Source organism: Poecilia mexicana, unplaced genomic scaffold (assembly GCF_051168715.1).
Source record: "Poecilia mexicana isolate PSO_F unplaced genomic scaffold, ASM5116871v1 scaffold_5, whole genome shotgun sequence".
NCBI classification, from domain to species: Eukaryota; Metazoa; Chordata; class Actinopteri; order Cyprinodontiformes; family Poeciliidae; genus Poecilia; species Poecilia mexicana.
This window is the reverse complement of record NW_028263374.1, coordinates 23,942,299-23,969,718: the sequence shown is the minus strand read 5'-3', so window position 1 is coordinate 23,969,718 and position 27,420 is coordinate 23,942,299. Positions and strand designations below refer to the sequence as shown.

Sequence of the window (27,420 nt, the reverse complement as noted above, 5' to 3'; positions counted from 1 at the left end):
CCCTTTTCCCCGCATTCAAGGCGTAGCGGCGCAAAAATAATGTGAAGGACACCCCGCCTCCCCTCGTTCCCTCACCTGGCATATCGTCTTCAAAATCCATGTCGTCCTGTCCCTCGTCTTCATTACTCAGCGACCCCGGCATCTTTATCTCATAGCCCCCAAACCCCTTTTAGGCTGGGAATACTGAAAGTTAACCCTCCAGACGCCGCAGCACAGTCTCTTTCTTCACCCAAAAAGAACTCGCTCAGTGGATTTTTTTTTTTTTTTTGTCTTGCAGTCAAAACAGGCTTTTTTTTCTCCAGGCTAAAAAAAAGAAACAAAAATGAACATTTATATTCTTTTCCCTACAGATCTATATCCAGGTCTTGCAGTCTGAAAAATAAGAAAGACAAAAATGGAACACACATGCCCAGATTGTGACGTCTGGTCTGTTGCCATGACGATGCATCCCATAGTTTCTCCACAACTAGTTAGTCATACTCTCCTAGTTACTACTTTAACTAGTACTGTGGGGGAAAAAACACCACGGAGCATCTCCTTGTGCGGCTAATAGAAGAATGCATGCCAGCGCCTGTCTGCTGAACGCTTCTGCTTGCAAGTCCGGGAAATTCAGAGCCAAACTTCTGCAGCTTTCTGCCACAGCTGCTTCGCACATCACTCGCAGCCGTAGCTTTAAATGCACAAACAGAGGCAAGTAGAAAATTGTAGACGTTGATGAACGGTTGTCTTTTAGCACATCAAGACTGAAAAAAAAAATTCGACTCTAAAATGGTTTTGTAGCAAATAAAATCAAAGCTGTTTTATGTCCTGATTTCCGGTCGTTCGTTGTCAATCGCTACCGCAGGTGCACAGCGGTACATCCCACTATGGGAGCCTATAAGTTTCAGGTTTACCAGGTTTATCAAACTATGATAAATAAATAAAAATACAATAAGTGGAGACATTTTTCAGTGATATTAGTTTCTATTATTAAGTCCTAATAGCACAGCTTTTGCAAAGCTTTGCTTCTGTTTTTGTTTTTTTGGCCTTATGCAGCCAAATAAGTAATCAAAAAGATTTAACTCTGACAAGTACATTTATATGCAAACTGTAAAACAATGACAGATGTTTTAGTTATCAGATTCGTGAACTTTCCCAGTAGCTTTTTTTCTGAATATTTCCAAGGTTCAGACAGATTGGCAAGAGCATGTTCCTACTATTCATCACAGTCATGGAACAACCTATAAAAATTCTTAAACTAAAACCCCGTGAATTCATGAAGCTGAAATGCAGCTGCTTTTCTTGAGATCCCTTTGTTTGAATTTCTGTCATTTTTGTTGTAATGCTTATTGCACATGTTTTACATAGTTTGGACTTCTGTGGTTGCTAACATCTTACAGAGATTTCTAATCTTGAGGGGACTTTGTGAAATAAAAAGCTACAAAAAAAGAAATGATACAATATGAAAAATATTCTGGACACATTTCTTTAGTCTGGTGACATTTTATTAGAGACATCTGGTTTAATCTTCTTCCTCCTCTTCCTCGTCCTGGTTGATCTGGAAGTAGCGCAGCTCGTAACTCTCCTTGGTGTTCGCCACAACCCGCAACCAGTCCCTGAGGTTGTTCTTTTTTAGATACTTCTTGGTGAGATATTTCAAGTACCTAAAAGACAGAAACACATGACCGAGTTTGAGTTCAATTTAATGCATAACATAAACTCAATGCAGCGTTATTGTATTTATTGCAATCATGTTTTAACAGTATAAGATCTGAATGAATCACAAAAGCAGTGTATTGTCCCTCATAGTTGGATCAATAAGTTTTGTTATTCACTTCAGGTTCAGGTCATTTAGTTTACATCAAGGTTAGATGCAACATTTCTGATTGATTGCTTTCAGGAACAATGTAGAACGCTCCATTTAAGGATTGACGCCACAGTCGCCCTCTGGTGGCAATGTTGTGAAAGCTTTGTGCATCTAGTTCCTTTTGAAAAAAGAAACAATATATAACAAAAAAAGCAATTATAACGTTTGTTTTAAGTAATTGTACATTAATACAAGTTTGACAAATGTAAAAACTTTCAGGTTCAACTGTAAAAACTAATAGTATTTATATAGAAGAATAGCTGGCTATAGCAAAGGTGCTTTTAAAAACTTGATGCCTATATTTTGTGCCAATTTAAAAAGCGCTTCTCAGTGCGTGTTAACTGTGAAGATGTATTAAGTGGTTTACCATAAGCCACCACCCTCCCATAGCCTGCTTGTTCCTCAGCTCGTTCTGAACACCAATGAAAAGCTGATTTGTAGCAAACACAGTACAGCAACAAATCTCATGCTCATTTTTTAAAACCATTTACAGGAGTGAAATAAAACAAAAGACCAATCCTTAAGTTATTTCCTCTCCTGTGGAACCAACCCCAAGGTTCTGTCAATAAAGAAGACACCTCATTTAGTCAAAGAATAGGCTAAAACTTTCCTTCTTAATGAAGTTTATATTTAAAGTGTAGTAGGATCTGCTGAGCTATTCCTGTAGTTATGGTTGAGGCTGATTGAAGACACTTGTCACCTTTTCTAACTCTGCTACTTTCTCCTACTACTTTCCACTGATGCTTCTCCTGTAGTTCTTGTTGTCAGTAACTTAGTTCTCGCTCTGTTTTTCTCTTCAAAGAAATTACACTCAGGATAGTTATTCTGTTTAGCTGTGACACTGTTCTTGAGTGAAATCGGCTGAATTATTGCAGTCAATAGCTTCATGTTGTTTTTCATGGATGATAAACCTCTCTGTTTAACCTTTAACTGTTAGGATATGCATGCTAAGTATGAAGTAAAGTTATAATCAATGTAGTCCAGCTACAAATACCTGCATTTCCTTTACAAACGTGAGAAATTTTTTTGTCTATATTTGATTAATTTAAAAAAAAAAGAAAAGAAATCGCAATCGCGGCGCTTACATTAATTGAAAAATGCAATTAAAAGCATACATGAGTAAGTTTGTTCATGGAAAAAAAAGTCATTAAAAAAGCGTTCCAAGCCTTCATCCTCCAAATACTTCCTGTCTTCTTCTTCGCAGTTTGCATGTTGACCATGTGACTCATGTCATGTGAAAAATGTGTTTCCATTCCACTAAGCAATTAATCAAAAATATTTGCAACCATATACTAACTGCAAAAGACAAAGGCTTAGGCAAAGCATTCAACATGGCATATCTTTGGTGTTATAGACAACTATTTATCTTCAGTTGTCAAATATTTCATATCCTTCCACCACCCAAATACAACAACCGTCTCAACTGTGATGGTAAAGCACTGTTGTGTTTGTGTGTTCACTTCTGCAGCACGACAGTGTTTTGATGCATTTTATACCTCTTTGAGAAGGGAACCTCTGAGTTCACTGCAATTTTACTCTTGCTCCTCTCAATGGAGACCACTCCTCCACCAAGGTTTCCAGCTTTGCCATTCACCTTAATACGCTCCTGCAAAAACTGCTCCTGCATGCGATGAGGACAAAGGGAAATAGAAAGGATCAGAAGTCAGTAAAATGAAAACCTTTATGGGATATAAATAATAATAAAAACAAACAAACTTTTTTTTTCCCCCATTGCCCCTGAGAGGAGGTGTGTTTTTTTCCCTTCAGTGAAAACACAAGGATATAGTAATATCACATTGGCTTTGACCCAAATTAAGTTGGCATATACCATCCAGCACACCGGTGTTACAAACATGTTATTGGATTGTAAGTGAAGGTACTCACAAAGTTGGCAGCATCCATGATGCCGTCCTCCACGGGATGAGTGCAGTCCAGAGTGAACTTCAGGGTCTGCTTCTTCCTCTTTCCACCCGGTTTCCTGGCCACCAGCTTCTTCTACAATACAAACACAAACGCATATGTTTGTTTTAAACTCATATACCTTATGTCGGCAAATGGTATAGTTAAAGTGTTTTTTGTTTTTTTTTCCTTTGGACACATTCTTATCGACTTGTTACGCTAACAACTGCTAACATTAGCTGTACCTCTCATTGCAACGTGCCCTCAAGTTTACACATTAATTAAAGCTAATACAAAGACTCAAACAGTCAAAAGGTCTGCAGCATGTTCGTCCGACTACAAAGACATATATTGATTACAAAGAGAGTAAAAGACATGTTCTCTCTGTCCACTTTTTACGGGACTATTACTCACTATTGGAGCCATGGCTGACACGCTCAGCTAAAAGGAAGGAGCTGCGGCTGCACAGGAAGTAAAGTACGTCCCTGCTAAATCGATCGAATCGCGTTATCTGAAGTTGATTAAGTAAACTTCTCACACGATGAAATAATGTTTTCAAATGAAATTGCAAGTTTCAAATTTGCTGCTGGCTCACATTTTTATTTGTCAACAAGATACAAAACTGTTTATTCAGTGATTCTTGAGAATAGGGACAAAACAGGTCCTATGGAAAAAGCATGAAATTTGAATAAAATATACACAAAATATATTTTTTTCAAATATCTAACTAAACTAACCTGGGTCATGTGAGCACAACAATGTATATTTTTCTTTTTTTTGCTGAATATTTTTTTATTTTAAACATTGTAGTCGGTGGATGATGCCTGTAAAAGCCCTTGTCCAGGAGCAGAACTCAATACATTCTTATAGTTTAAAACAATTAAAGAAATACTAAAATTATATATTATGACAATTAAGTATAAGTAGTCATATAAATGATTATAAAAGTATCGATAAATTGAATTAAAAATAATTTTTAGATATTTTCCAACTCCGTTGAAATTTGTCCTTAGTTTTTGTCAACACCGTCAAAAATGAAAAGAATGTAAAAAAATCAGGCATTATAGGGGGGCACCAGAACTTCTGAGGACCCCATGACGTTGTCTTTTCTCTTCCTTTGCTAGGAGGGCTAGTTAGCTCCGGTTAGCTTAAGTTATTCTTTAGTTTTTTCTTATGTTTTATTCCTAAGTTGTTTGTCACAACCATGATGTGTCAACTCCATAACTGACAATTTACAAAACTTTGATGAAATTTTGCGAAATAAAAGCTTAATTTTGGTATAATGTAAAGATTTCATGGACCTGACGAGCTACAATATGGCCTCCTTCAGAATAACATCATATAAATTGAGGTAGTTTGGCATTTCGTCAACTCCGTCAGATGTCAACTCCGTCAGAGTTTTTCTGACTCTTTCAGTGAAATTGTTGTCAAATCTCACTTAATTGTGCAACTAATTCATTTTAATGTATTTTACATGAATTGCATTACTTCACATGTACCAAGTTTTTCATTTTACTCACTAGTTTGCCACCACCTTCAGTTCTGTGTCAACTCCGTCATGCACTGTCAACTCCATCAGATGGACTTTTTCTTGTTTTTTGTTTTAAATAATATTTATTTTATTTCTTGAGAAGCATTTGTCTGTAAATTGAGTAAAAATATCACTAATGGGGTATTTTAAAAATCATTTTAGATTTATTTTTGTCAGATGGTGATGACAAAGTTTTGGGTCAGGTCGATTAAAAATGTAATTTTTTTAAAAAAATTCGCAACTGGGAGCCTGTACCTTAGCATCTTCATATTTTCTAAACATTATTTGTCATATTTGTACGGAGCCCCCCAGGGGACATGGGGAATTTTTTTTCTTTTGCGTTTCCTCTGTATTGTGTTTGAGTGCATTCTTTTGAATATAAGATAATATATGAGTAATAGAAGAATTTATCTGATATTTTGTCGAACATTATTGATTTTGGAATACGTGCAGATTAGTGTGGTTGTGCTGATGTATAGCATGCTGGCTTTGTATAGCACATAAACCATTAAAATATGCTTCAGAAGAACAAAAGAGAAAAGTACAACTAAAACAATTTGTAAATTACATAATTTATAGTTACTGGTAATGTAAAAAAATCAAAAATTGTTTAGTCTCATTTCACTTCTCTGCAGCACGAGGTGCAACGTCAGAATAGCTTTGTAATCTGGACAACTGCACTCACAGACAGCAGCAAGAATATTAAATGTCCCTTGTGAACTTTGGCAACATTGGGGGGCTGGCATGAGGTGTGAGGTGTCAGCTGCCTGGTGGACAGACCCCATCAGCCGACTATTGAAGAGTTTCTGCATTGCTGTCATTCCTGCTGGGGGTAGCTGATAGCACCACTGAAAGGTAAGACAGTGGCTCTCTGTTCTTTCTGCAGACAAGCCTGCTACATTTACAGTAAGTCTTGCCTTGATGTTGTCGACAGTGAATCTGGTGTTGTGTATATTTTATGTAGTTACCAAATCTCTGTTCACTTAACACATGGTTGAATGGTAAGACAAAAGAGTTCTGCATGTTTACTTGAACTGATTTCCAGCTTGTTGCATCTATGTGCTTGCTATGTCTGTCAGCTTAGCCTCTCTTAAAATGACTGAAATATTTGAGCTGTTATGTAACACCACGGCACATATTGTTTTATTTCAAGTGATGAAGTGATTTAAGCCGACCTATCCTCTTTGTCATTATTCACCTGTTCTGTCTTCAGATGGCAGGAGGGATCTTCTCCAACGTGGGCAACCTGTTTGAGGTGGACTGTGCTATCGTCCACCCCCTGGTGTGTCACTTGTGCCATGAGCAGTACAAGTCCCCATGTTTACTGGACTGCTACCATATCTTCTGCGCCCGCTGCCTACGAGGTCGGACCAATGACTGCCGCCTCAGCTGCCCCCTCTGTGGGTAAGAGATGAAACTTTGCAGTTGGTCGTGCTCAGTTTAGATTATGAGGCTTGCACTGGATACCTGATCCACAACGTGACATATGATGGCAAACCACAAATCCTTAAATAAAGTGAAAACATTGAGTCCAAGGTGAAGAAGAGATGTTTTTGGTAGTCTATAGACACATTTCTTTGGCATTACAACCTCTGACAAATTGCATTGGACCTTAAATCAATAGGCTCATACCTATTGATTTAAGTTGTCTAGTTTTACCTTGAAGCATAAAGAGCCTCCCAACAAATTATTTTATTATTTAGAGACTATTGTGACCTAAATCATGTCCAGGTCAGAGTGGCCGAAGCAGCTGCAGGGTCACCCCACTCTCGTATTTAGGTTTTGGCTCCAACACTGAAAGGGGCTAAAAGTTCCATTAAGCCTGGTCACATAGCTAACAAAGCATACTGGTATTTGGCAGCAGTGCCATCAGCTTAGGATAATCAAAAGCAGTCACATGATACCACAGCAACCTGTTTCATTCCTTTTATAGGGACAAATTGTGGCACACAGTCACCTTCAGGTCAGTCGTATCAGTTTTCTCTGATAGAAGCTATTGTCAATATTAGATCAGACTGGCAAGATTGTTTTATATTGAAAAAAATGGAATCACAGTTCAAAATAGCAGATATAGTTCTGAACAAAAACCAATTTTAGTCTAAAAAAAATTAAACCTGTGAAAGTTTGACATCAAACTCTTATTCAAATAGCCTTTCTGGGGAAACTGTAGATGGATAGTTCCACTTTTTTCCCCCACCTATGTGTTGTTATATTCCAGGACAACACATTTCATTGTGGTGGATTTGTTGTGAATTTTCACCTATGTAGAATTAGTCAGCACAAGTCTGAGTAATATCAATAGAAGATACGTTGTCCACAGAACATAGAAGTATAAGTATGCTAGGAACAACAAGCCCACAGGCATCAAATCAGTGTGCGCTGTTGTTTGTTCTTAGAATACGGAATGCCAGCGTCTATTTTCATCTTTTTCCTGCCACAACAGCTGCTCACTCAAGAGCCATGTAATCTAGCAATTCACTCCTCTATTAGTGGAAGCCCAGTAATAAAAACGAGATAAAACATGTTCAGCAGAGTGTTGGGAACAATTGCACCAGTGTAACTGAATCAAAACGAAGCAGATTTTGGACTATTTCAATTTAATAAGAGTGGTTAATGTGGCGAAAAATAGATACATTAGCTAGTAAATCCAATTTTAACATGATGTTAGGTCTTTTGGTGCTTACGGGTCTTGCTTTGAACAAGGTTTTTGATTCACCAGTTTTTCAGATATAAGTATGTAATTACATTTTCAGGTAACGCTGCATTATCTAAGAAAAATATGACAAATACTGTGATAATGACTGCAATTACGCTTAATTTTCTAAACTATTCTTTTCCGTTTTTGCCTCTATCACCTTCCTGAGTCACTCAGGTGGACATTGAACAGTTAAAGTCCCTCTGCCTGGCCAAAGACCTTAGAAGACGACCAGTTTTAATAAAATGAGGCAACCAAATTTTACATCTAATCATGCTTTGGCAATAACAAACATATGTATTGTGATGCATCTTGCACTGCTCTATTTTTATGCACAGATTCTTGCTCTGGAAAAAAATTAAAAACTTGCTCTGTAGCAGTAAAAGCTTCTTTTTTTTATACTTCCAATGTTTTACATTTATGAATGGCAGCAAGAAATTATAAGGTTAAGAAAACAGTGCCAGGTATTCCATAAACCTTCCCAAATAACCCACACTTAAAGTATTTAAACATAAAAAGCACATTCAGTGCATTGTACATGCTGGCTATCAGAAGCAAATATTTAAAGAAAATGAGCATTTCAGTGCATTTCTAGGTGTAAACCTTTATATTAACCATAACTGTCTGCCAAACATGAACAGAGCCCGCATCACATCAATTTATGTAATGTTATTTAGATTAAGGCACACTCTGGGGTGCATAAAAAGATTAATTTGTCTCGCAGTGTGCGGTCTTCTGAAAGCTAAATCTTCTTTGAATTCACAGTAAAACAGCGCCATCTTCTGGAATGCCACAGGAATGCACAGCTTTGAGTTGACATTTATCTTTATTAAACACAAGCATTTGTGTTTTTACAAATCAGGTTTTCTTTATATGAACTCTTTAATTACTACACATTTCAACAACTTAGAATTGTTTAAGTTTAAGATAAGGCTTTTTGAAAGCAATAATTCACCCAGGTTTTAAAATAAAACATGAAAATGAGAGAAAATATGGATGCAATGTAACACTGGGTCTCTGCAGACATTTCCAATTATCAGTTCATTCCAGCGTTTGAGTTCAGTTCAGTTTTCTTCTTGATAATTTTCAGTCTTCATGTCGTTTAGGCCCAACTCTTCATTCTGATCGAATGTGCGAGTGTACTTCTCCACGGTCATCTCAGGGTCCGCCTCCGGAGCGTACACATTCTGCATGTAGCTGTTCCCAGCTGGATCGTCCAGGACGACGTGCACTTTCATTTCTCCTGCCAAAATCTTCTCTATCTTCTCCCCAAACTCCTTTAGCTTCTCCACCCGGACAGTGGAGCTGCTGTCGCCACAGATGAAGGGGTTTTTGGAGACAGTCAGGTCCTTAATGTCTCTCAGCAGCCCCTCCAGCGTGGTGAACTTCCCACCTAGAGCTGCCATTCCCAGCTCAAACTCCAGCTCGGGGATGAGGACAGAGCAGGTCTCTGACTTGAGCACGTCTCTGGTCATGTCTGAAGCGTCAGTGACGTGCAGCGTGATCCTGGTGCCAAGCGGCTCCGTAGCTCCACCGGATTTGACCTCGTTGGTCCGGTGGCCACAGCTGTCACAGTTGGTGGCCATGATGATGACCTCCTTGAAGTGGGGGATCTGGACCAGCTTCATATTGGTGGAGGCGGGCGCGTTGCACTCTGGGCAGTTTGTGGGGAACACCAGGACCTCTCCTCTCATAGCTTCCAGGTCGTTCCCTGCAAGCTCCTCCACCTGGTCATCATCAGGCCGTATTCCCAGCTGCTCGTCCTGCTGGGCGGTCCTCTTGAACCGGGTCACTGTCAGAGCCTCGTCCTTTTGAGGCGCCAGAGGATTTTCCACAAAACTGTTCCCCGATGGATCCTCGATCACCAGCGTGAATTCGCGTTCAACATCTTTGAGCTTCTTCAGCTTCTGGATGAATTCCTCTATTTTCTCCGCCACCTGCGGTTCGGCAGCCCGCCTGGCAGGCTGGTCCTGCTCCAGCCCGGCTACCGCTCGGTCCAACAACCCCTCGATGGTAGAAAGCGAACCTTTCTGGGTAAAAGGAGGTATTTCGAAATCCAGCTCAGGGATCCTGGTGATCGCACAGTCCGCCTTCACAACCTCCCGGTTCAAGTCCTGCTTTGTTTTGACTCTCAGCGTGTAACAGACCCCCTGGTCCTGGATTCGGCCCGCAGACTGGATCTCGGTGTTGGACCAGCTGCAGTGAGCGCAGCTGAAGGAGCTGACGATGATTTCTTTGAAGAAGGGGATTTTAGTGAGGAGCATGCGGGTCGTGCCGTTTTGGTAGCAGTTCATACACAAGCTCTCTATCTCGGTGGGCTGCCACTCTTCGTCGTCTGCACTAAGGTCCCTAAAAACGTTTCCACCGCGAACATTTTCCTCGGAAATAAGAGACATCTTAAACGCCGGATATAATCCTATCACAGTGGAAACTTACACGCTGTCATTTACTGGTAGAAAATTTAACTTGCCAGAACTTTCTAGACGACACACCGTTGAGAACACGCTTGATTCGTTTGACACAAACCGACTTCCGGATTTTCTTCTTCGGTGAACATCTCATTTCGGAAGTCTCTGCTGCCCCCACAAGTATTGTTTTGAAACTGCTTCACAATGAACAACATTTTTATTCTTTTTGTAAAACTGACTCAGCTTTATACATTTTCATCTTTATTTGATTTTTATAGGGTATCCATTTTCTTTTCATTTATGTATTTTTCATATTAAAGAGGGTTTTCTTGCTTTTGGCATACAACACGCATTCCCTAAATTATTGTTTTTAATTTGACTTTTCAATTTTCAAATATATAAAAACTTACAAAAATAAATAGCAAAAGATGAATATAATTTCTGAATTGTCTCAATGAACATTCATCCAATGATAATTATTAGATTTCTTTACTCCAATGGTTTTGCATTTAAATTAACTGTGCTGTCAGAAAAACATTCAAAATAAATTGTTATATACATAAAATGAATAATGGAAGTAAATAATAACTTTTCAATTATTTTTTTTCTCCTAAGACTAATAAGATGTATGACTATTTGCTTTCTCTAGATACCACTCAATGATTAAAGGAAATAATGCCCTCCCACCAGAGGATCGTCTGCTGAAGTTCCTTGTGGATAACAACGCAGATGTTGAGGAGACGGTGCTTTGTGCCAACTGTGACCAAGAAAGTAACAAAAAGGTACAGCCCTTCATTCGCATCTTTAGACAAAAACACAAAAAGTTAATTTGCAGTTTTGGTGTAATTGAAAAAGTATTATGTTCTAAATTATTACAGCTAGTTCTTAGATATTTTATTTGTAACATTTAGTCATGTTCTCCTAATCAGATTTGAACTTTGCTCTCTTAATATGAATAATTATTTGTCTCCATTTTTTGCCTTCTCATGTGTATATAGGACACAGGGCTGATGTACTACTGTAACACTTGCAGCCAGCCACTTTGTACCACCTGCCGAGAGCTGACACACAAGGCCAGAATGTTTTCCCACCACGAGATTGTGTCGTTGGCCAAACGCACCAAAGCCAAACACAGAAAATGCTGTGAGTGCCACCTGTAATTTACTCCACAGTAATTATAGACTAACAAGCTAGAGAGCTGTGCACCCTCCTGGGCTCTGGATAGATTTCCTGCTCCATGTTAATCATATTCTCAGGCAAAATGGTTGGTTATTTTTTAAAGTGGCCCCAAACTTGTTGTTTAAATGTGTTACAACAAACGTCTGTGAGTTTAAGAGTAAATTAAGAGTTTTATTCACGAATAACATTTTTATTGAGAGCCCTGCAGTTTCTTACAAATCTTGACCTTTGTCCATGCAGTAGTTAAAACAGATTTTTCTCTGCAGCTCTCCATGAGGAGCCCTACATCCTTTTCTCAACAGAGAATAAATCAATGCTTTGCATCAAATGTTTCAGAGACATGCAAGTGTGAGTAAATTCATATTATGTTAAGATTGTTATACTTTTGTTCCCCTATTGTGAATTGGTGCAGGCAGTTTTGCTTTGTTTTGAACTGACTACCTTTTTGCAGGGAGAGTCGAACTCACTGCATTGACATTGAAACAGCTTATGCACAGGGGTGTGAGATGTTGGACCAGGCTGTGCTGGTGAGGAGCTCATGTCTGTTCTTTTACAAATTTATGATGCAGACAGCAACTTGTTGTATTGTGAAATATACAACTTCCAACAGTGTGGAGCTGGTGTGTTTTCTAATTTTCATTAAGTTTTTTTTTTGTTTGTTTGTTTGTTTTTCCTATACAAGTGATTTTTATGAAGATCAGATTGCCTTCATTAGCTGTTCACAGTGACCTTGTCTTTTAACTGCAGGTGGTGAAGGAGCTGCAGACCTCAACCGGAGAAGCAATCCATCTGCTGAGGGCAATGATCGGGGAAGTGCGTCTGAATGTGGAGGAAGAAGAAAGTGCAATCTGTAGTCTGTTCAACAGCTTGCAGGTCTATTTCTTTATATTGTTCTTCCCTTTATTGTTCTCCTCTTTGTTTCCTGAAACTATCAGTATAAACTCTATTTATGTATCTCCTGATCAGTTATATTAATTGTATCCTGGCATACATATTTGGGGGTAGGGAGGTTTATGTGTTTATAGAAATCACAAAATATTTGTTTTAATATTGCAAAACCTGAAATCAGCTGAGTTGAGAAAAAGACGTAAATAAAAAATTATGACACAAAACTGTTTTGAAGCAGCTAAACAACTTTTTTTGTAAATAAAACCACAAAAGATTAAATAACATGATAAACTGATGGAAGTTCTCAAGTAACTTTGGGAAAATTAATACCATGAATAATTATATACTGTACATTTTCTTTTCTATATAAGTATTTTAAAGTATTATTTTTGAAGTAATCTGACTCGAGTACAGTTTCTAGCTATGCTACCCTCTTGTTAAAAACAATGTTTCTTTCCCCATTTTTTTTTTTAAACTATGAAGTTGAGTGAACACCCTCTTAAAATACACATCCTACTTGAACCTTCCCATCATGATAACTACCCATGGTCCAAAGGTAATAAGAGGTAAAACTGCTCCCTCTCTTCAGATGTAAATCCTATTCCAGTTTTTTTCTGTGGATATAATAACATAATAAAGATGAGAAATAACCTTATATTTCTCATTTTTCTTCAAAACACAAGATTCAAATATGCCATCATTTTAGTCATTTACAGTTGCCATCTCCTCCATCTGGCTCCATCTGGCTCCATTAGCGCTACTTGGCCACTGGATGTCTCTATTAATCTAAATGTTAGAAAACACAGCTTTTTTTTTTTTTTTTTTTTTTTTTTAACAATCCAAGGGAGCAGGGAACTGCACTGTACAATTTAAGCCATTTCTTTTCACAATCTTGAGAATTTATTAAGTATTGCAGAGCTCAAGGCCATTTTCACATCATTGTGGGGATAATGGGGGATTTTTTTCTCTTCTCATTTGACAGGAAAGGCTAGAAGAGAGGAAAAAGACTCTGCTGAAAGCAGCTCAGAGGTAAAATAAATATCTGTAAAGATGAGCATTGTCTAGGTATATGTCTATTTTTTGCCACAATTGTGCATCATAATGTTATTGTATTTCTCTTTTGAGTTGAGTTGAATTTATGTTTTTTATTATAAACACTTTGTTGTAATGACTTCAAAGGTGATGAGTAGCACCTTGTTTTCCCCAGAATAATCTGCTCAGCATCAAACACATTTTCCTGGATAATTTCCATGTTTAATAAGAGGAACGCTGAGTTATAAACACTTCTGTAGAAATGTGCTGTAATTCTAAAAATAATATTTAAAACTTGTGCGACGATAATAACTGAAAGTGAAGCTACATTAAGAGCATTTTTACTTACAAAATGCAAAAGATTAAGAAACTAACAGTGGCAGGAAACCTGAAGCAGCCTGCAGGCATTATAGTCTGTTTGTGTTTCCTCATTTCGGGCAGTTTGGTAAAAAATATTGCTTACGTTATGCCAGACAGCGTTAGGCATTACATTATGAAACGTGACTTCTAAACTGCAATAAAGACTCACTTGAAGTTTGAATAAATATTCTTTAAAGTTTAAATCTGTCTAGTCCATTAGGTTAGATTACTTTTTAAGATATAATTGGATTTATTACTCAAACATGCTGATATCAGGTGCTTTATGTATCCTGGCCATTCTTTAAAAAACCTGCAAATTGTCATCTCTAATGAGTGAATCCAAAGCATAATCTTAAAAGTAACACCACCAGGAATTTGCTGTTTATTGAATGCCTTGTGGGTAAGTGTGTGTGACTGAATGAAAACAATTTTGAGATCCGGCAAAGTGCATCTCTGTCTAAATCCATCTCGTGCTCTCTCTACTGCCTGGAAACCATCCAGTGGTTTGTGTTCCCAGAAGGACGTTGAAGGCTATTTATGTCAAGCTTTGTGTGTCTGCATCTGTGTGTTTGTTACAGGAGAAGACAGATAGATTAACTCCTGGAAATACTGAGTGTGTTGTTTGTGGTTGCACCTCCTGAGCTGTGTACTGTGGCATTCACAAGTTTAAAGGTGTTGTCTTACATACTTGTGTGTGTGTGGCGTGTTTGCAGTCAGCATGAGGAGAAGGAGAAAGCATTAAAGGAGCAACTGTCTCACCTCACTGCTCTACTTCCAACACTTCAGGTGAGGACAAGATCACAACTTCATACCAATGATGATGCCAAACATTTTACCACTATTGGAAAGACAACTCATCATTTACTTTGGATGGGGAATCAATACAGAAATATGACACAAATCAGAATTTAGTAAAAGTAAGCAAACACTTGTTAGACTGACTTTTAATAACTCAAACAGATAATGACTCTGGAAACCAGAGTTAGATGTCCAAGGCCCTGAGATATTATTTATGGAAATGTTCTCTTTTTTTGCAATGGTCCTTTAATTTCTGTAGACTTTAATACTTTTTGTTCCTTCTTCTGATGTTTGTAGGTCCATCTGGTCACCTGCTCAGCCTTTCTCAGCTCAGCCAACAAATATGAGTTTCTGGATATGGGATATGTAAGTATTGATTAACAACTGAAGTGGTCATTATTGTACTTCATCAGAACGGTGCAAAATGTAAAAATGTAGCAACACACCAATACAAGATATAATGATGTATAATTATGTAAAATTTAAAAAAATCATACAGAAAACAGAGAAGTTCAAAACAACGATGACTTGGAGAAACAGAGAACAGACTAATAAGAAAATGAGAAAAGACAAAAAGATAGATACAGTGCTTTGTTTTAATAAATGACCTTTGTTTTCTCAGCAAACAACTCTGAAAACAAAAAGTTAACAGTTTTTTGAAAGAAGTTTTATTGGCAAGAGAAAGGTTACTGTATTTGTTGGATTGAATTGGCTTTTAAATTGAGGCTGTCCATAACTCCTCAGTGAGGTGAAGCAGGTCACTGAATCAAACCCGAATGTTCTTGCTTGCACAGCAACTCATGGAGAGGCTGAAGAGGATTGCGAAACTCCCTCATCGACTGCGGCCAGTGCAAAGCAGCAAAGTGAGTACAAGGCACTCATCTAGAGCTAAAATGCATTGAAAATGCTGGCACACTGACTTTTTTTAAACAATTAGATATTTGTCTCCTTAACAATGCAGTTTGACCTTTTTTTCTATTTAGCTCAGCACCGCTGAAATGCCAACCAACTATATAATATCTGTGTGTGCTAAATGTGTGTGCAAATTCAGGTTTGCAAATTTAAATTAGACATTTTTAATGATGGGTTTTGCTTAGTGCCAAAATGCAGACAGGATTAAGATGTGATCATGGTGGGGAAGACCAAAACACAAACAGCTGTAACTTATGCCAGCATTATGCATGCATTTAGAGGAAGTCCATACACACATATAGATAATAAATTACAGCCAGAAAGGATAGCTGCACATCCTCAAAGACGATTTTCAAAGATGAAAGCATTTTGTAAAGTGTAGATTGTGCGGGAAAATACTGACAGCTGAAATCCTGTGTCATGTGGCACGTGTGCACACAGCCAGAGCGCTAAAAAGAAATCAAACAACATTTTGTATAAACTGAGCAAAATTAAAACAGCATGATGGTCCAGAAGTGTTTCTTTTTTTTAGTTTCATACATTTTAAATGTAACCAATGTTTTTTTTATCTGTCAAAGGGTTGCATTATTACACACATTCTCAAAATCTAAGGCATTGGTTACTGGTTGAAAATCACCTTCTTGGTGGAATTCCACCTTTCAGACGTTGTTCTCAAAGTTTTGACCTCATCGGGTCGGAACCTGGAGTTATGAAAATGAAAAAGTTCAACTGCTTTCCCATTCGACTTTTATCTGTGTTTGACTATGAAGCAAGGTCAACTGTGACTTTGTGCAAAAATAAAGCTTGTAATTGGTGCAATCTGAGTTGTGAATCCAGTGCAAAAAACCCCCCCAAAAAAACAAAAACAAATGGTGCAATCAAAGCTGAAAGAAAAAAAAAAACACTTCCATGAACAAATTATGGAAAATATAGCAATTTTGTTTTGCCAAACTGAATTTCAAACTGTGAAAAACACAATGTTCCCTGTTATTACACAAAAAATATGTGCCCTGAGCTGTGAGGTGTTGTTTTCTGTGAATAATAGACATTGTTTCTAAACTATAGCATTTTATAAAACCTTTCATGCTTCCCACATTGCTCTACAATTGAAATACTTCCATTTCTTGTTATGTGTTAATTTTTGGCGTTTCCCTGTACTTTTGGAAGTATTTGTTGTGACTAACTTATTTTGACTTTGTGCTCATTTAGATCAATACTGAGTATAGGAGTGAGTTTGCCCGTTGTCTGGAGCCTCTGCTGCAGATAGTATCCCGTCATCCTCCTTCTGTTGCTGGTTCCACAAGTGTCGTAACAAGGTAATATTGTCTCCCTTTAATCTCTTTGCAGTGTTTTCTTCTGCCAATTGTCTGCATAGCAATTTGTGTCATTGGCATCCTCCGGATTCTTTCGAGAAAGACAATAATCTGGGCAGAAAATTCACACATGTAAAGCTTCCAAGTCTACAATCCCCAAATGGTTTGCAAGTGCAGATGCAGCGGAAAGGAGGCGCCATGCTGAATCCCGCTATGCCAGCTATTTTGTCTGCCTCTCTGTAAGCTTTGTACTCTGATATGTTTACGTAATTCACCTTGTTAAATGGGGGGCCTTGATTGGGAGAGCATTCCAAAATTAGAAAGCTGTGGACTTGTTGTGACCAGACAACGTTCAGGTGATGAATGGATGTATGGTTTCATGTATGGATCATGGATGGGGATTGTTTAAAAAAAACATACTGATACTTTCCAGCTCAGATGTTCATTTAAAAAAATTTCTTGAAATCAAAAGTGGGTATAACCTGTTCCTCGTTTTTGTGCCCATCACAGACAAACACAAATACTTTTTCCACATCAGTGTCTCTTAACTATTCACAGGTCCTTAAGCCTATCCTCTAATGCCAGCATACTGACAACGTTTCTTTCCAACATGTTTAACACCCCGCAAGTGCAAGACCCAAACTTGACAGGGATTGGTGTCCGGCCGCCTGAGACTATTTTTATCATAATTTCACAGAACTGTCTAGGATTCAGCTGCAGGTTGGCACTCAGGAGTGGTTGGACTTGGACTGTTGATGTCACAGCTTTAACACAGGAAAGGTTTTAAATTGGCGTCACTGCTGTGAGGACATAGTCTGGGTGTGTGGGGGGATGACTTGTGTGACAGTGAGAGGAGGACATATGTTTTAAACAGGTCTGTCACTGCATTAGTTCCGGACAGGGAAACCGGAGGCACAGGAGCATAATGGACTGGAGGTAAATACTTGTTTATTTTATCACTTTTTGATTATTTGAACTAATGATGTGCATGACAAGCGACACATACAACGAGCTTTAAACATCTCCTCAATACGCATTTGGCAAGATGATAGTTAAAGAATGAAGCAGAGATTTGTTTGAGTTTGTTTTGAGCACATAATCTCATCATAGATCAAATCTTTCCTTTCCACTCACCACGTTTTTGATTAACTCGCAAATGCAATGAATTGACAGATGATAGGGGGAATGGATTTTCCTTAGTATGTGGCAGTTTAACTACTACACCGCAGCCTTCTGCCTTCTCATAAATACTTTTTTGAAGGGTTTTGCCTCTGTCCTTTATGCATTTAAAATTCACATCTTAAAGCATCTTCCCCACAGACGGCAATGCTTGATGCGAACCAGGCAGGGGCTGATGATGGAAAGCCTGCTTGCTGATTGTATTTTCGTCATAATTTCCCTCTAAAGATCAAGGAAGTGCTGCAAGCTGATTCATTTTACTAACTGATGTCGCTTTACTGCTGTTATAATTTTCATCTGTAATAAAACCCGGATCCTCTGTGGATATTAAATATAAAACAGAAGCACTTACGTCCAGCTACTGCAGATCCGCTTCTTTCAGCGTTAATAGTCACTGTGACAGTGTTGAAGCCAGACCTGAATTTGTCATTCTTATAGCTGTAAGTTGTTTGGAATCTGGGTGATATTGACTTTTTATTACAAAATTGAAATATTGCAAACCTGTTTATGAAAATGAGATGCCAACTATTGCTTGCATTTTGATGGTCTGCTGCACATAAATGGCCAGCAAGTCAGCTGACATGGAGCCCAAGAAAAGTTTCCACTTCAGATCTTAGTATCTGTTTAGCCGCCTATTTACTCTGATCTCTGCATTTCTGGTGAAATCAGTAGTGATACTGCATATTTAGCACCAGGTAGCTATTTCATTTGTTTTAGTTTTGCTGTACTTTAATATACTTTTTTACCCTCCATTTGGACTGTATGATTATCTTTTTTAGAATTGTAGATTCACTGTTTTTGGAAGGATATACTTGGATTCTCAAAATCTTATATTATGTCAGATTGTGGTGTTATATTAACACCACAATCTTACAAATATTAGTATAACTAGTATTCATCGCAATGCCTGAGACAACCCACTGTTACCTTTCAACCTAACTTAAAAGCTGCCTATCAAGACAAGACTGAAAATGTAAAAATGTAACAAAGCTTTGTGACTTATTGACTAAACAAGATGATATGATATTGCTTCGCTGATGTTGACAGAATGAGAGAGGTTTGGTATCATAGATCAAATTGCACTTATATTTAAATAAGAGGTGCTCGGTTGCACATTACAGGACCAAAGTAAATGTTTCAGTGAGAAGCGAGGGCCTGTACTGGGTGCTATGTGCTCTCTGCAGGCTCCAGTCCCCTCTCTCGTTACCCTGCCACTCTCCGTCTCTCAGTGAGATGCCGGTGGGCTCCGTGTTTGGGCGAAAGCCGACATCTCACAGGAATATTTGCACTAAAGTCCTCCTGGCTGAGGGCAGGGAAACCCCCTTCACTGAGCACTGCCGCAACTACGAGAACGCCTACCGGGTGAGTGAAGAGTGTGAACGCAAATCTCAAAAGAAAATAAACTAAAGCTGGTTTAAAAAAATGTCCTGCTTCAAGACTTGGTCAACTTACACCAAGACTGCACCATGAATTCTGCTCTAATCCCAAAAATCTTGCAAGAGAATATCCAGCTACCAGTTTACAGCTGTAAGCTGCAGTAAGTTTGGCTTGTGCAGCAGAACAGTGATCGGAAGCACACCGGCAAATCCACCTCTGAATGGACTGAAAACAACAAAAAGAAGATTTTAGGGCTCAAACATTCATTCGGAGGGAAATTTTGTTTCCAAAAGAAAGTTCAGTTCCCCTTAAAACGAAGGGGAATTACTCACATTTAGAGAACGTGATCAAAAAACTAGCAAATTGCATTCTGGATATTAAAATGTGACATGGTTTGAATCAGATTCCCTTTAATAAAACAATATATTGTTTCCGTTTATGTTTCTAAATAAGGAATTGTGTGTTTCTGATTTGTTATTTTTAGACTATAGTAACATTCTGAAGATTAATTCTCAGTTTGTTTTCCAGAAGTCAATTCTGTATTGTGAGACAAGAAATTTAAGCATAATGTCTCTTAAGAATGTCCTGTTCTGCAAGTAAATTCAATATTCAGGCAATATTGTCAGTAGTGTTGTCAAAGACTTGTGTCACAAGCAGAGAGAAAAATGTTTTGATTGTGACAGCTGTTATTGTGGTCTGAGAACTCTTATACAATAAAAATTATTTGGAAAATCCAACACTGCACTTCATTTCCAAAATACTTTAGTTTTCTTAAAAGCTAAAAGCTAAATGAACACATTAATAAAAAATGCTGACTTTTAAAAACAATCTGGGATCAAATGAGAGTCAATATAAAATCAGCAACTTTAATTCCTTAAGATTTACCTTAAACTTTTGAAACAGTAACACAGTTTTCATATTCAGATGCACCAAAGCAGAACGTTTTGCATTCATCGTGTTAAGGGAATGTTTTGTTCCTGTGTCTGTGTTTCTAGACTCTGCAGACAGAGATTCAGAATCTGAAGGACCAGGTCCAGGAGATGCACAGAGACCTGACCAAACACCATTCCATCATCAACACAGATAAAATGGGAGAGATCTTGGACAGATCCCTGAATATTGACAATCAGATTGCTGCTCAGTACTCCACTGTGGAAACCATGAGAGTTATGTTTGAAGAGGTGAGTATGGAAAGACCGGCACTTTAATGGAGTTAGAATTTTATGCTTATGGCACTGACATTTCAAAAATGTTAAATACACACAGTTTGCTGAATTCCTATTGGAGTCCCGGAAATAATATGGAGTATTTTTTTATTTTAATATTAAATTAAATTGTAAGGGAATCCACACAACAGAAACATGAAAAAGATTCCCATTTGCACAGGCTCTATCTATTTAATGAATAATGAAACTGAAAAAATATTATATTGTCAGAACTCATGTTTCTGTAAAAAAAAAAAAAAAAAAAAAGGTTTGTTAAATAAATTGTTTAAATTGACAATAAAATCAATTATTAAAATAACAGATTCCAGGCATGGTCAAGGCAGAAACTTTTAGATTATTACTGCAAAGTTGTGTAAATTATTTCTATTTAAAATATAAACGGTATAACTTTAATGTGTTTCTTTCCTTCACATTATATTTGCCAAGCATGCCAGTTGTTTCCAATACACAATGAATCCATTAATGTAAATTTGTCCTTTTCTTCACAGATCTGGGATGAAACTTTGCAGATGGTGAATAACGAGCAGGAGATCTATGAAGGTTTTTGTCCAGCAGTGACAACACAAATTCACATTTGTCCCTAATTACTTCTCTTTCTTTTGTTGTGTAAAACCTGCCGCAATTCTTCTCTGAACTGTAGCTCAGCTTCATGACCTGATGCAGCTGAAACAGGAGAACTCTTACTTAACCACGATCGCCAGACAGATCAGCCCTTACATCCTGTCAATCGCTAAAGTCAAAGAGAGGCTTGAGCCCAGGTGCGGTAAACGTTGTCACTATGCTCATTATGTCACCATGACTAGATGTTTTTACCAGCATTTATTTTGCTGGAAAAAAAGTAGATAAGTAAATAATGTTAGTTACTTTATATGTTTACTTTATCTCTAATATTTGTGTTGCACTTGCAGGTGTCTGCTTCTGGTTTATAGTAAAACCAACAAATTATGTTTGTTTCTGCATGTTGCATTGATTTAAGCTTTCAACGGTCTTAGTTTATTTTGCAGTTTTGCTGTTGTTCTAATGGCTTGTACAAATGTATCGATTCATTTTTAGGTTTCAGGAGCCTAAGGAGCATCTTGATGATCGCACCGAAACGATGCTGAAAATCTATGAGGACAGCACAGTGTCAAAGGACAGTCAAGACAGGTTCTGACCTAAACTTGTTGGAGATGAAGTTTTTCAATTTGTAGATAAAATTGACAGAGGCAAAAATTTTTCTACTTTGTAAAGTGATTTCCTTCAAATAAGAAGATAAAGTAGATATATTGAAAAAAAAGTTCTTTGAACCAATTATTTGGACTGAGAATATTCTACATGTTGGGATTTTAAGTAAATATTTAGAATATGTTTTTTTTTTTGTTGTTGTCAGCGACAATCAGAGTTATGTCTCAGATCAAGACAGAAACAAGAACAGCCGCAACCTGATGCTGGAGCCAGCGGAGATTTCTGTGAAGAGCAGTCGAGCCAGCAGGCAGCGGGGCCCTGTGGAGACGTCCAGCAAAAATGACATTCCTTCGTAAACACCATGTCATTTCTTTTCTGAACCGGGTCCCTTCTCCAGTGGAACAGCATGCCTTAACAAGCCCAGGATGGTATATGATGTCCTCGCCTGCTGACATATAGTGCAGTACATGACATTTCCTCTGCAGCGAGCTGTCAACGGCTCCAAGGTGAGCTCTCGGATTGACACTAACTGGATGTACGTGAAGGCCGGAAACTCACAGTTGTTTGAGTCCAATGTTGACAATCTTCTTTCTTCAGAGAGCAAAGATGACAGCGCTGCAGAAAATTACTTTATTTAGATTAATGAGCCACCTTATTGAAAGAGAGAGAGATAGAGACTAAAATCTCACCTCTCAGTATTATTTTTTCATGTTGTGTTTCTAAAATGTTAACGATGTGAAGTGTAGAGTTGTATGGGTTTGCTTTTTGCACAATGTATTCATTGCATAAGTCACTTTCATGATGGGTTGTGGTGAATCACGGATGACAGGTCAGTTTAATTTCCTCAAAGACTGTTGGAAAACCTGTGACTGCACATTATTGCAAATGAAGTTGTATGTTGATTGTGGCATATTAGACATGTCATTTGAATCTTGCCCTGCGTCCTATAAAATAAAGCAACATGTTGACACTTTTTGGCATGCAGTTGCTACATGGAAAAGGTTAATAGTGCGACTGAAAACGTTACACACAGAACAAGATTCTTTACCAGTTTTATTTTTTTTCCCCCCACATAATTTTTACCTTCTATCATCCTGCTGATCAAGATATCACAATATTCTGTGTGAAATCTATTTGATCTCCCTCTCTAGTGTTTCACACATCTAGGTGTTCGGATGATTCATCAGCAGTCTTAAATAAAATGTAGCCCCACTTCACTGTGCATGTTTTAGATTTCTGCTTGCTCAACACAACTGGTTTCAAATGATGCATCTTTAAAAGCTACTGCAGAACTAGCACTGTTTTCAAACTCACACGTCAAACACTATATTTTGCAATATGCTATATAGTGAGCTCTCTTTTTGTTCCGGTGTCTAAAATCTCAATTTTGACATCTTACCAACTTTATAGTGTGCCAGCCATTTGCTATATAGTCCAGCAATTGTTTCGTTCAGTGGTTTTTGATTCATTAATCAATTGTTTTCCACAGATAACCGCAACAATTCTAGGAGCGAACCCCAGACATCTCTCTCCCCAATGACATCATCGCCCTGGGTGATCCGAGGGCGTTCCTAAACTACACACCCTCCAGCTTGACAGTGCTAATTTGGTTCCATGTCAAATGACTTCTATGCTAATTTGACCCTGATTTCAGCCCTGTATATTGCCAGATAGTCAAAAACAAACATGCTAAAATCATTTAAAGGTTTTTGAAAATTAAAGAGATAAATAATAAATTGATCAAATTATCTTATCTCCATTCTAATTTCTGGAAACAACATTTTCCCACCTTGCTCCACCGATTGCGGTGTATATCTAGCTAATAGATCTGCAACTTAGCACAAAACAGTAATTCAAGGTGAAATTTCTCCACAGCTGCCAGGGGCAAAGAAAGCCAGGGTGGCCCCTATTCTCGGTGCAGGTATGTATGGATAATAATGAGGAAGTAGACTGATGGCCTCAGCAAACAGGAGGAGAATGCTATTTACATTGCACAGCCAGCGTAAAAGTGGGCTTGTTCACTTCCCTGGAAATATTGGGGTCACACTGGCCTTAAGGAACAGCAGTGCTCTGCAGAGGAGTCAGAGGTGCAGATTCATTAAAAATACATTTGTGACACCGGAGTAACAAATGGCTGTGCTTGTGCTCTGGTCCTTTACTCCCTCCCCACGGTCATTCATCATGTGCACTCATCGAACTACCAGCCTCATGTTGGCGGTTCATTATTCTCCCCTTCTCCAAGTCTCTGCTTCCTCACCCACTGTGTGCAGGGGCGGAAACAAAAACCATGAAAGCTGCTTCACTCCTCAGAAAGATTTATTTTGAAAGGCATTTGCAGTGCATGGCTCTCATTTCTGTAACAGCTGGACAAAAACTGCCCAATTCTCTTTGAAAAGCAGGTAGTGGAAGAGACGCTGCCCGGCCATCGTGATGAGAAAGAAAGAGGAAAAAAAGAAACAAAAGTAGTAGAGAATAATAAGAATATGATGGGGAAATAAAAGTTTAATGAGCTGCATGTAAAAAATGGGTCACTGAAAGCATAAAAGTAAAGCTCTGAAAGGAATACAATTAAAATAAATACAGCAAATTAAGAAAAAACTGCAACTGTTATATAACTATAATGGCAATATAAATATGCTGCATACAGAACTTCAATTACCCTTAGGCTTTTCTGGCTGGTGATAGATGTATTTTTAGATCTTTTTATATTTTTATCAGTTAAATGAATCTTTTATATACTATAAAATAATAAGATCCATTCCAGAAAGGGTTGTTCTGGGTTCTGAATCACATTTATTAAACCTGTGTTTCGTGTTTTGTGGGTCGTTAAAAAAGGGGTCTCAGAGTACAAACAGTATGATGTCTTTAAAAATCAGTTTGCATAAATTGTTAAATTAGGAGAAACATCCAGTTCCCTACCGGTGTAATAAAACTGTTTTCTCAGCAGAAGCTCGTTTCCCTGCATGGGGCCAGGTAACTTCCTATTGGCTCTTTTTCTAAAATTAAAAAGCGAGGCCAATACATTCATGAGTTGTTGGTACATTTTCAAAGAGCAATTTCTTGTTTGCGTGTTAAAAATACCATCACTGGCCAATTCATTAGGCACACCTCAATAGCATCCGGCTGGACCCTCTTTTCCCAATTGCCTAAAAATCTTTGCAATTTAAATTCGACAAGGTGTTGGAAACATTTCTCAGAGATTTTTGTCCATGATTGTGTCACAGTTGAAGCTGTTGTTTTTGCTGCATGTCCATCATATCCAACATGGACTCTGAGATGAGCGTGGAAACCAATACAGTACAATAAACTTGGTGTTGTGTTCAAGAAACTAGTTTGAGATGCTCCAATGGTTCATGTTAAACAAGTTTGTGCATTTTTTTTTCATAAGAATTAAAAGCTAACTTTTCTCAGAAGTAAAATAAATAGGACATTATGAAGCAGCTGGTTGAATTTACCAATACGCAGTATCTGTTACAGGTTTCAAACAGCTAAATTCGGGATGACACAAGGGTCTTCAAATCCAAATTATACAAAGGCATGTTTTGTGTTGAGAAAATGTAACTATTCGGAATGACTGATAGCCCACTAATTTATATTTTAAAGCCATCTTCTCTCTGCCTCAACTGATAGACTATAAGTCTGTTTCTTTTTATTTGCTTAGTTTCTTCTTGTTTGCTGACAAATAAAACCAATCTGTTCCTTCCAAATAGTGGGAGAGCTGTTGACCTCCCTCTCCACTGGAAATTGAAAACTGAAGAGTTAGTTTGAATCAATTCTGATGCCATTATTGCTGATGCCAGATGACCAAGGGTTTGGTGTGAAAAAGGTTAAGGTTGGATGTGTCCTCTTTGGGAAATCAAGACGCTCGAGACATAAAAATGTCATCAACAAATCAATTTCACATGTGAACAGTTTTTCACCCATCTTTGTGAGTTCTAAGCATGATTACTTCTTGTAATAAACCATGCAACCGAAGACACTTTGTCACTCGCTGGATCAAAATCTTACAGTCTGCCCGAAATATTCTTCTTTGTTTGACCTTGAAACGATTTCCAAACATTTAAAAAGAAAAATGACAGCCATGTTGTATAAACCCTGGAGCTGCTCTTACTGTCACATTTTCACAATAATCATTTCTGGCTACACTTTCAAATATTCCTAAAAATCTTTTGTCATATTTGGATTCAAGAGGCGCATGAATCTATTTATAATATTTAAATATGCAGCAATATCTTGGGAGCTTCATGCTTTACTTTTTTTTTTTTTTACCAAGTTCTTGTTATTTTAGAATCAAAAACAGCTGCAGATAAAACTGCTGACGGGACAACGGGGGCCATGAATTGTGAATTAGACCGAGATCCTGATTGTTGTTCCGATCAGTTTGAAAATAATAAAGCAGAAGAATGTGACAAGCAACTTGGGGAAAACTGTCTATAAGGTGAACAATTATTTACTATTATTTTAAAATGCCACAGTCAAGCCACTTGGCTCATATGTGGTGGATTTTCTTTGCGAACACCGAAAATATAATGAAATTTAGGGATAAATAAAAATTACATTAGGAGACACACTTATGAATACGTGTGTCCTAGATGTGTGTAGAAAGTTGGCACACCTGAAGCCAACTCCATCATTCTCTCAACCCTCTCCAGAGATCATCGCTAATGCAATAACAAAGCTGACAAATTGAGTTCCTATTGCTGCACTGAGTGAAAGTGTCCTTGACTCAGAGGAATCACAGGTGCGAGCCTGAGGAGGTGTCAGAGTTGTGCACATATGCATGCATGCTCAGGAGAGGCAGCCCAGCAGCTCCTTATTAATCAACAGCTTGTTGAGCTGCCGCCTGTACCTCCCCTCCTCCCGTTCCCTCACTGCTCCTGTCCACCTTCAACCTCCGCCTTCTCTCTTCAGCGCCGCTTCAGAGCCACGGCATCGATCTTTGCACAAATGAGTCATTAACATTGGCTGCCTATTAATTACACAATGGAAAAGAGAGGAACTCAAATGGCCTCCTGCATTTTAGTTGTTTCAAGAGTAAGATGGTAATAATTGTTTTACAGGTAATTGTAATCGTGGAGCTTCTGATGGCATCAGAATAAACATCCAGTAAAAGCTGTGCTGTCAACTGTTCTATTTATTGATGCTTGTGGAATATTCTATGATGGGAATATTAGTTACGTCTTGATAAAATAGATAATGAAAATAATTTATGTTTTTCAATAATCTAGTTTCACCTCACCTGATTCAAACCACAAAATATGTGGACTACAGTGAAGAGGAACATAATAGATACCAGAGTCAATTTTAGATGAAGACTGAAGGCTGTTATTAAAGCAACTAAGATAAACAAGACTAAACTCCTATTTTTCTTTATTATTTTGACATCTGAGGAAGTTTTGTAGGTTTACTCTTATGCAGGCGAGTTAGTAAGTGTAAAACAGAAGGAGAGCAAAGAGTGTGTTTGTTACTTATAGAGCTGTTGAGGACTGGCACTCAGTACTTTGTCCTCTATTCATGCTTCCCCAGGAGGCCCACAAGCAAGGAGCAATTTACAAACAGGCAACAAGATTCTTACCCATAAACCCAGAGAGTTTCCAAACCTAATACAGAAAA

The 27,420-nt window shown here is 38.0% G+C and overlaps 4 protein-coding genes across 5 annotated transcripts in view; 1 reads left to right on the top strand and 3 right to left on the bottom strand.

Annotated features, from left to right (window-relative positions):
• Positions 1-822, bottom strand: part of chd5 (chromodomain helicase DNA binding protein 5) — a 46,804-nt gene extending 45,982 nt beyond the window's left edge. The window contains exon 1 of the mRNA XM_088005773.1: positions 76-822. Coding sequence (XP_087861899.1) covers positions 76-142 — 67 coding nt within the window. The 5' untranslated portion in view covers positions 143-822. The remainder of the gene's footprint in view (positions 1-75) is intronic.
• Positions 823-1,462: 640 nt separating this feature from the next.
• Positions 1,463-4,272, bottom strand: LOC106916724 (large ribosomal subunit protein eL22-like). The gene is made up of 4 exons (XM_014985205.2): positions 4,160-4,272; positions 3,731-3,841; positions 3,343-3,467; positions 1,463-1,643 (listed from the first exon to the last, which is right to left on the bottom strand). Exons 1-4 carry the CDS (start codon positions 4,169-4,171, stop codon positions 1,502-1,504), a joined length of 390 nt encoding a protein of 129 aa, XP_014840691.1. The 5' UTR covers positions 4,172-4,272; the 3' UTR covers positions 1,463-1,501.
• A 1,880-nt stretch (positions 4,273-6,152) lies between these two features.
• On the top strand, positions 6,153-22,780 carry rnf207a (ring finger protein 207a). 2 transcript variants are annotated; one of them, XM_088005770.1, is made up of 18 exons: positions 6,153-6,680; positions 11,029-11,161; positions 11,378-11,522; positions 11,825-11,906; positions 12,010-12,085; positions 12,306-12,431; positions 13,429-13,475; positions 14,552-14,624; positions 14,934-15,002; positions 15,431-15,499; positions 16,758-16,864; positions 17,753-17,797; positions 19,225-19,402; positions 20,413-20,598; positions 21,132-21,183; positions 21,284-21,401; positions 21,697-21,789; positions 22,013-22,780. In XM_088005770.1, the coding sequence occupies exons 1-18, from the start codon at positions 6,490-6,492 to the stop codon at positions 22,161-22,163; spliced, it is 1,941 nt and encodes a 646-aa protein (XP_087861896.1). In that variant the 5' UTR covers positions 6,153-6,489; the 3' UTR covers positions 22,164-22,780. The 2 variants fall into 2 exon arrangements, with proteins under 2 accessions (XP_087861896.1, XP_087861897.1); XM_088005771.1 differs by lacking the exon at positions 17,753-17,797.
• zpr1 (ZPR1 zinc finger) lies at positions 8,779-10,767 on the bottom strand. The gene has a single exon (XM_014985208.2). It carries the CDS (start codon positions 10,365-10,367, stop codon positions 9,036-9,038), a length of 1,332 nt encoding a protein of 443 aa, XP_014840694.2. The 5' UTR covers positions 10,368-10,767; the 3' UTR covers positions 8,779-9,035.
• Positions 22,781-27,420: the final 4,640 nt, after the last annotated feature.

What these genes read in the sequence shown, in the direction of transcription:
- zpr1 (XM_014985208.2), bottom strand. Translation starts at nt 10,367, where the DNA reads ATGTCTCTTATTTCCGAGGAAAATGTTCGCGGTGGAAACGTTTTTAGG.
- rnf207a (XM_088005770.1), top strand. Translation starts at nt 6,490, where the DNA reads ATGGCAGGAGGGATCTTCTCCAACGTGGGCAACCTGTTTGAGGTGGAC. An exon ending in TCCACAAGTGTCGTAACAAG is followed by an intron (nt 16,865 to 17,752) that starts GTAATATTGTCT and finishes TCACTGCATTAG; the next exon opens with TTCCGGACAGGGAAACCGGA. An exon ending in CGAGCAGGAGATCTATGAAG is followed by an intron (nt 21,184 to 21,283) that starts GTTTTTGTCCAG and finishes TCTGAACTGTAG; the next exon opens with CTCAGCTTCATGACCTGATG.
- LOC106916724 (XM_014985205.2), bottom strand. An exon ending in TCATGGATGCTGCCAACTTT is followed by an intron (nt 3,468 to 3,730) that starts GTGAGTACCTTC and finishes CATCGCATGCAG; the next exon opens with GAGCAGTTTTTGCAGGAGCG. An exon ending in GAGGTTCCCTTCTCAAAGAG is followed by an intron (nt 1,644 to 3,342) that starts GTATAAAATGCA and finishes TCTGTCTTTTAG; the next exon opens with GTACTTGAAATATCTCACCA.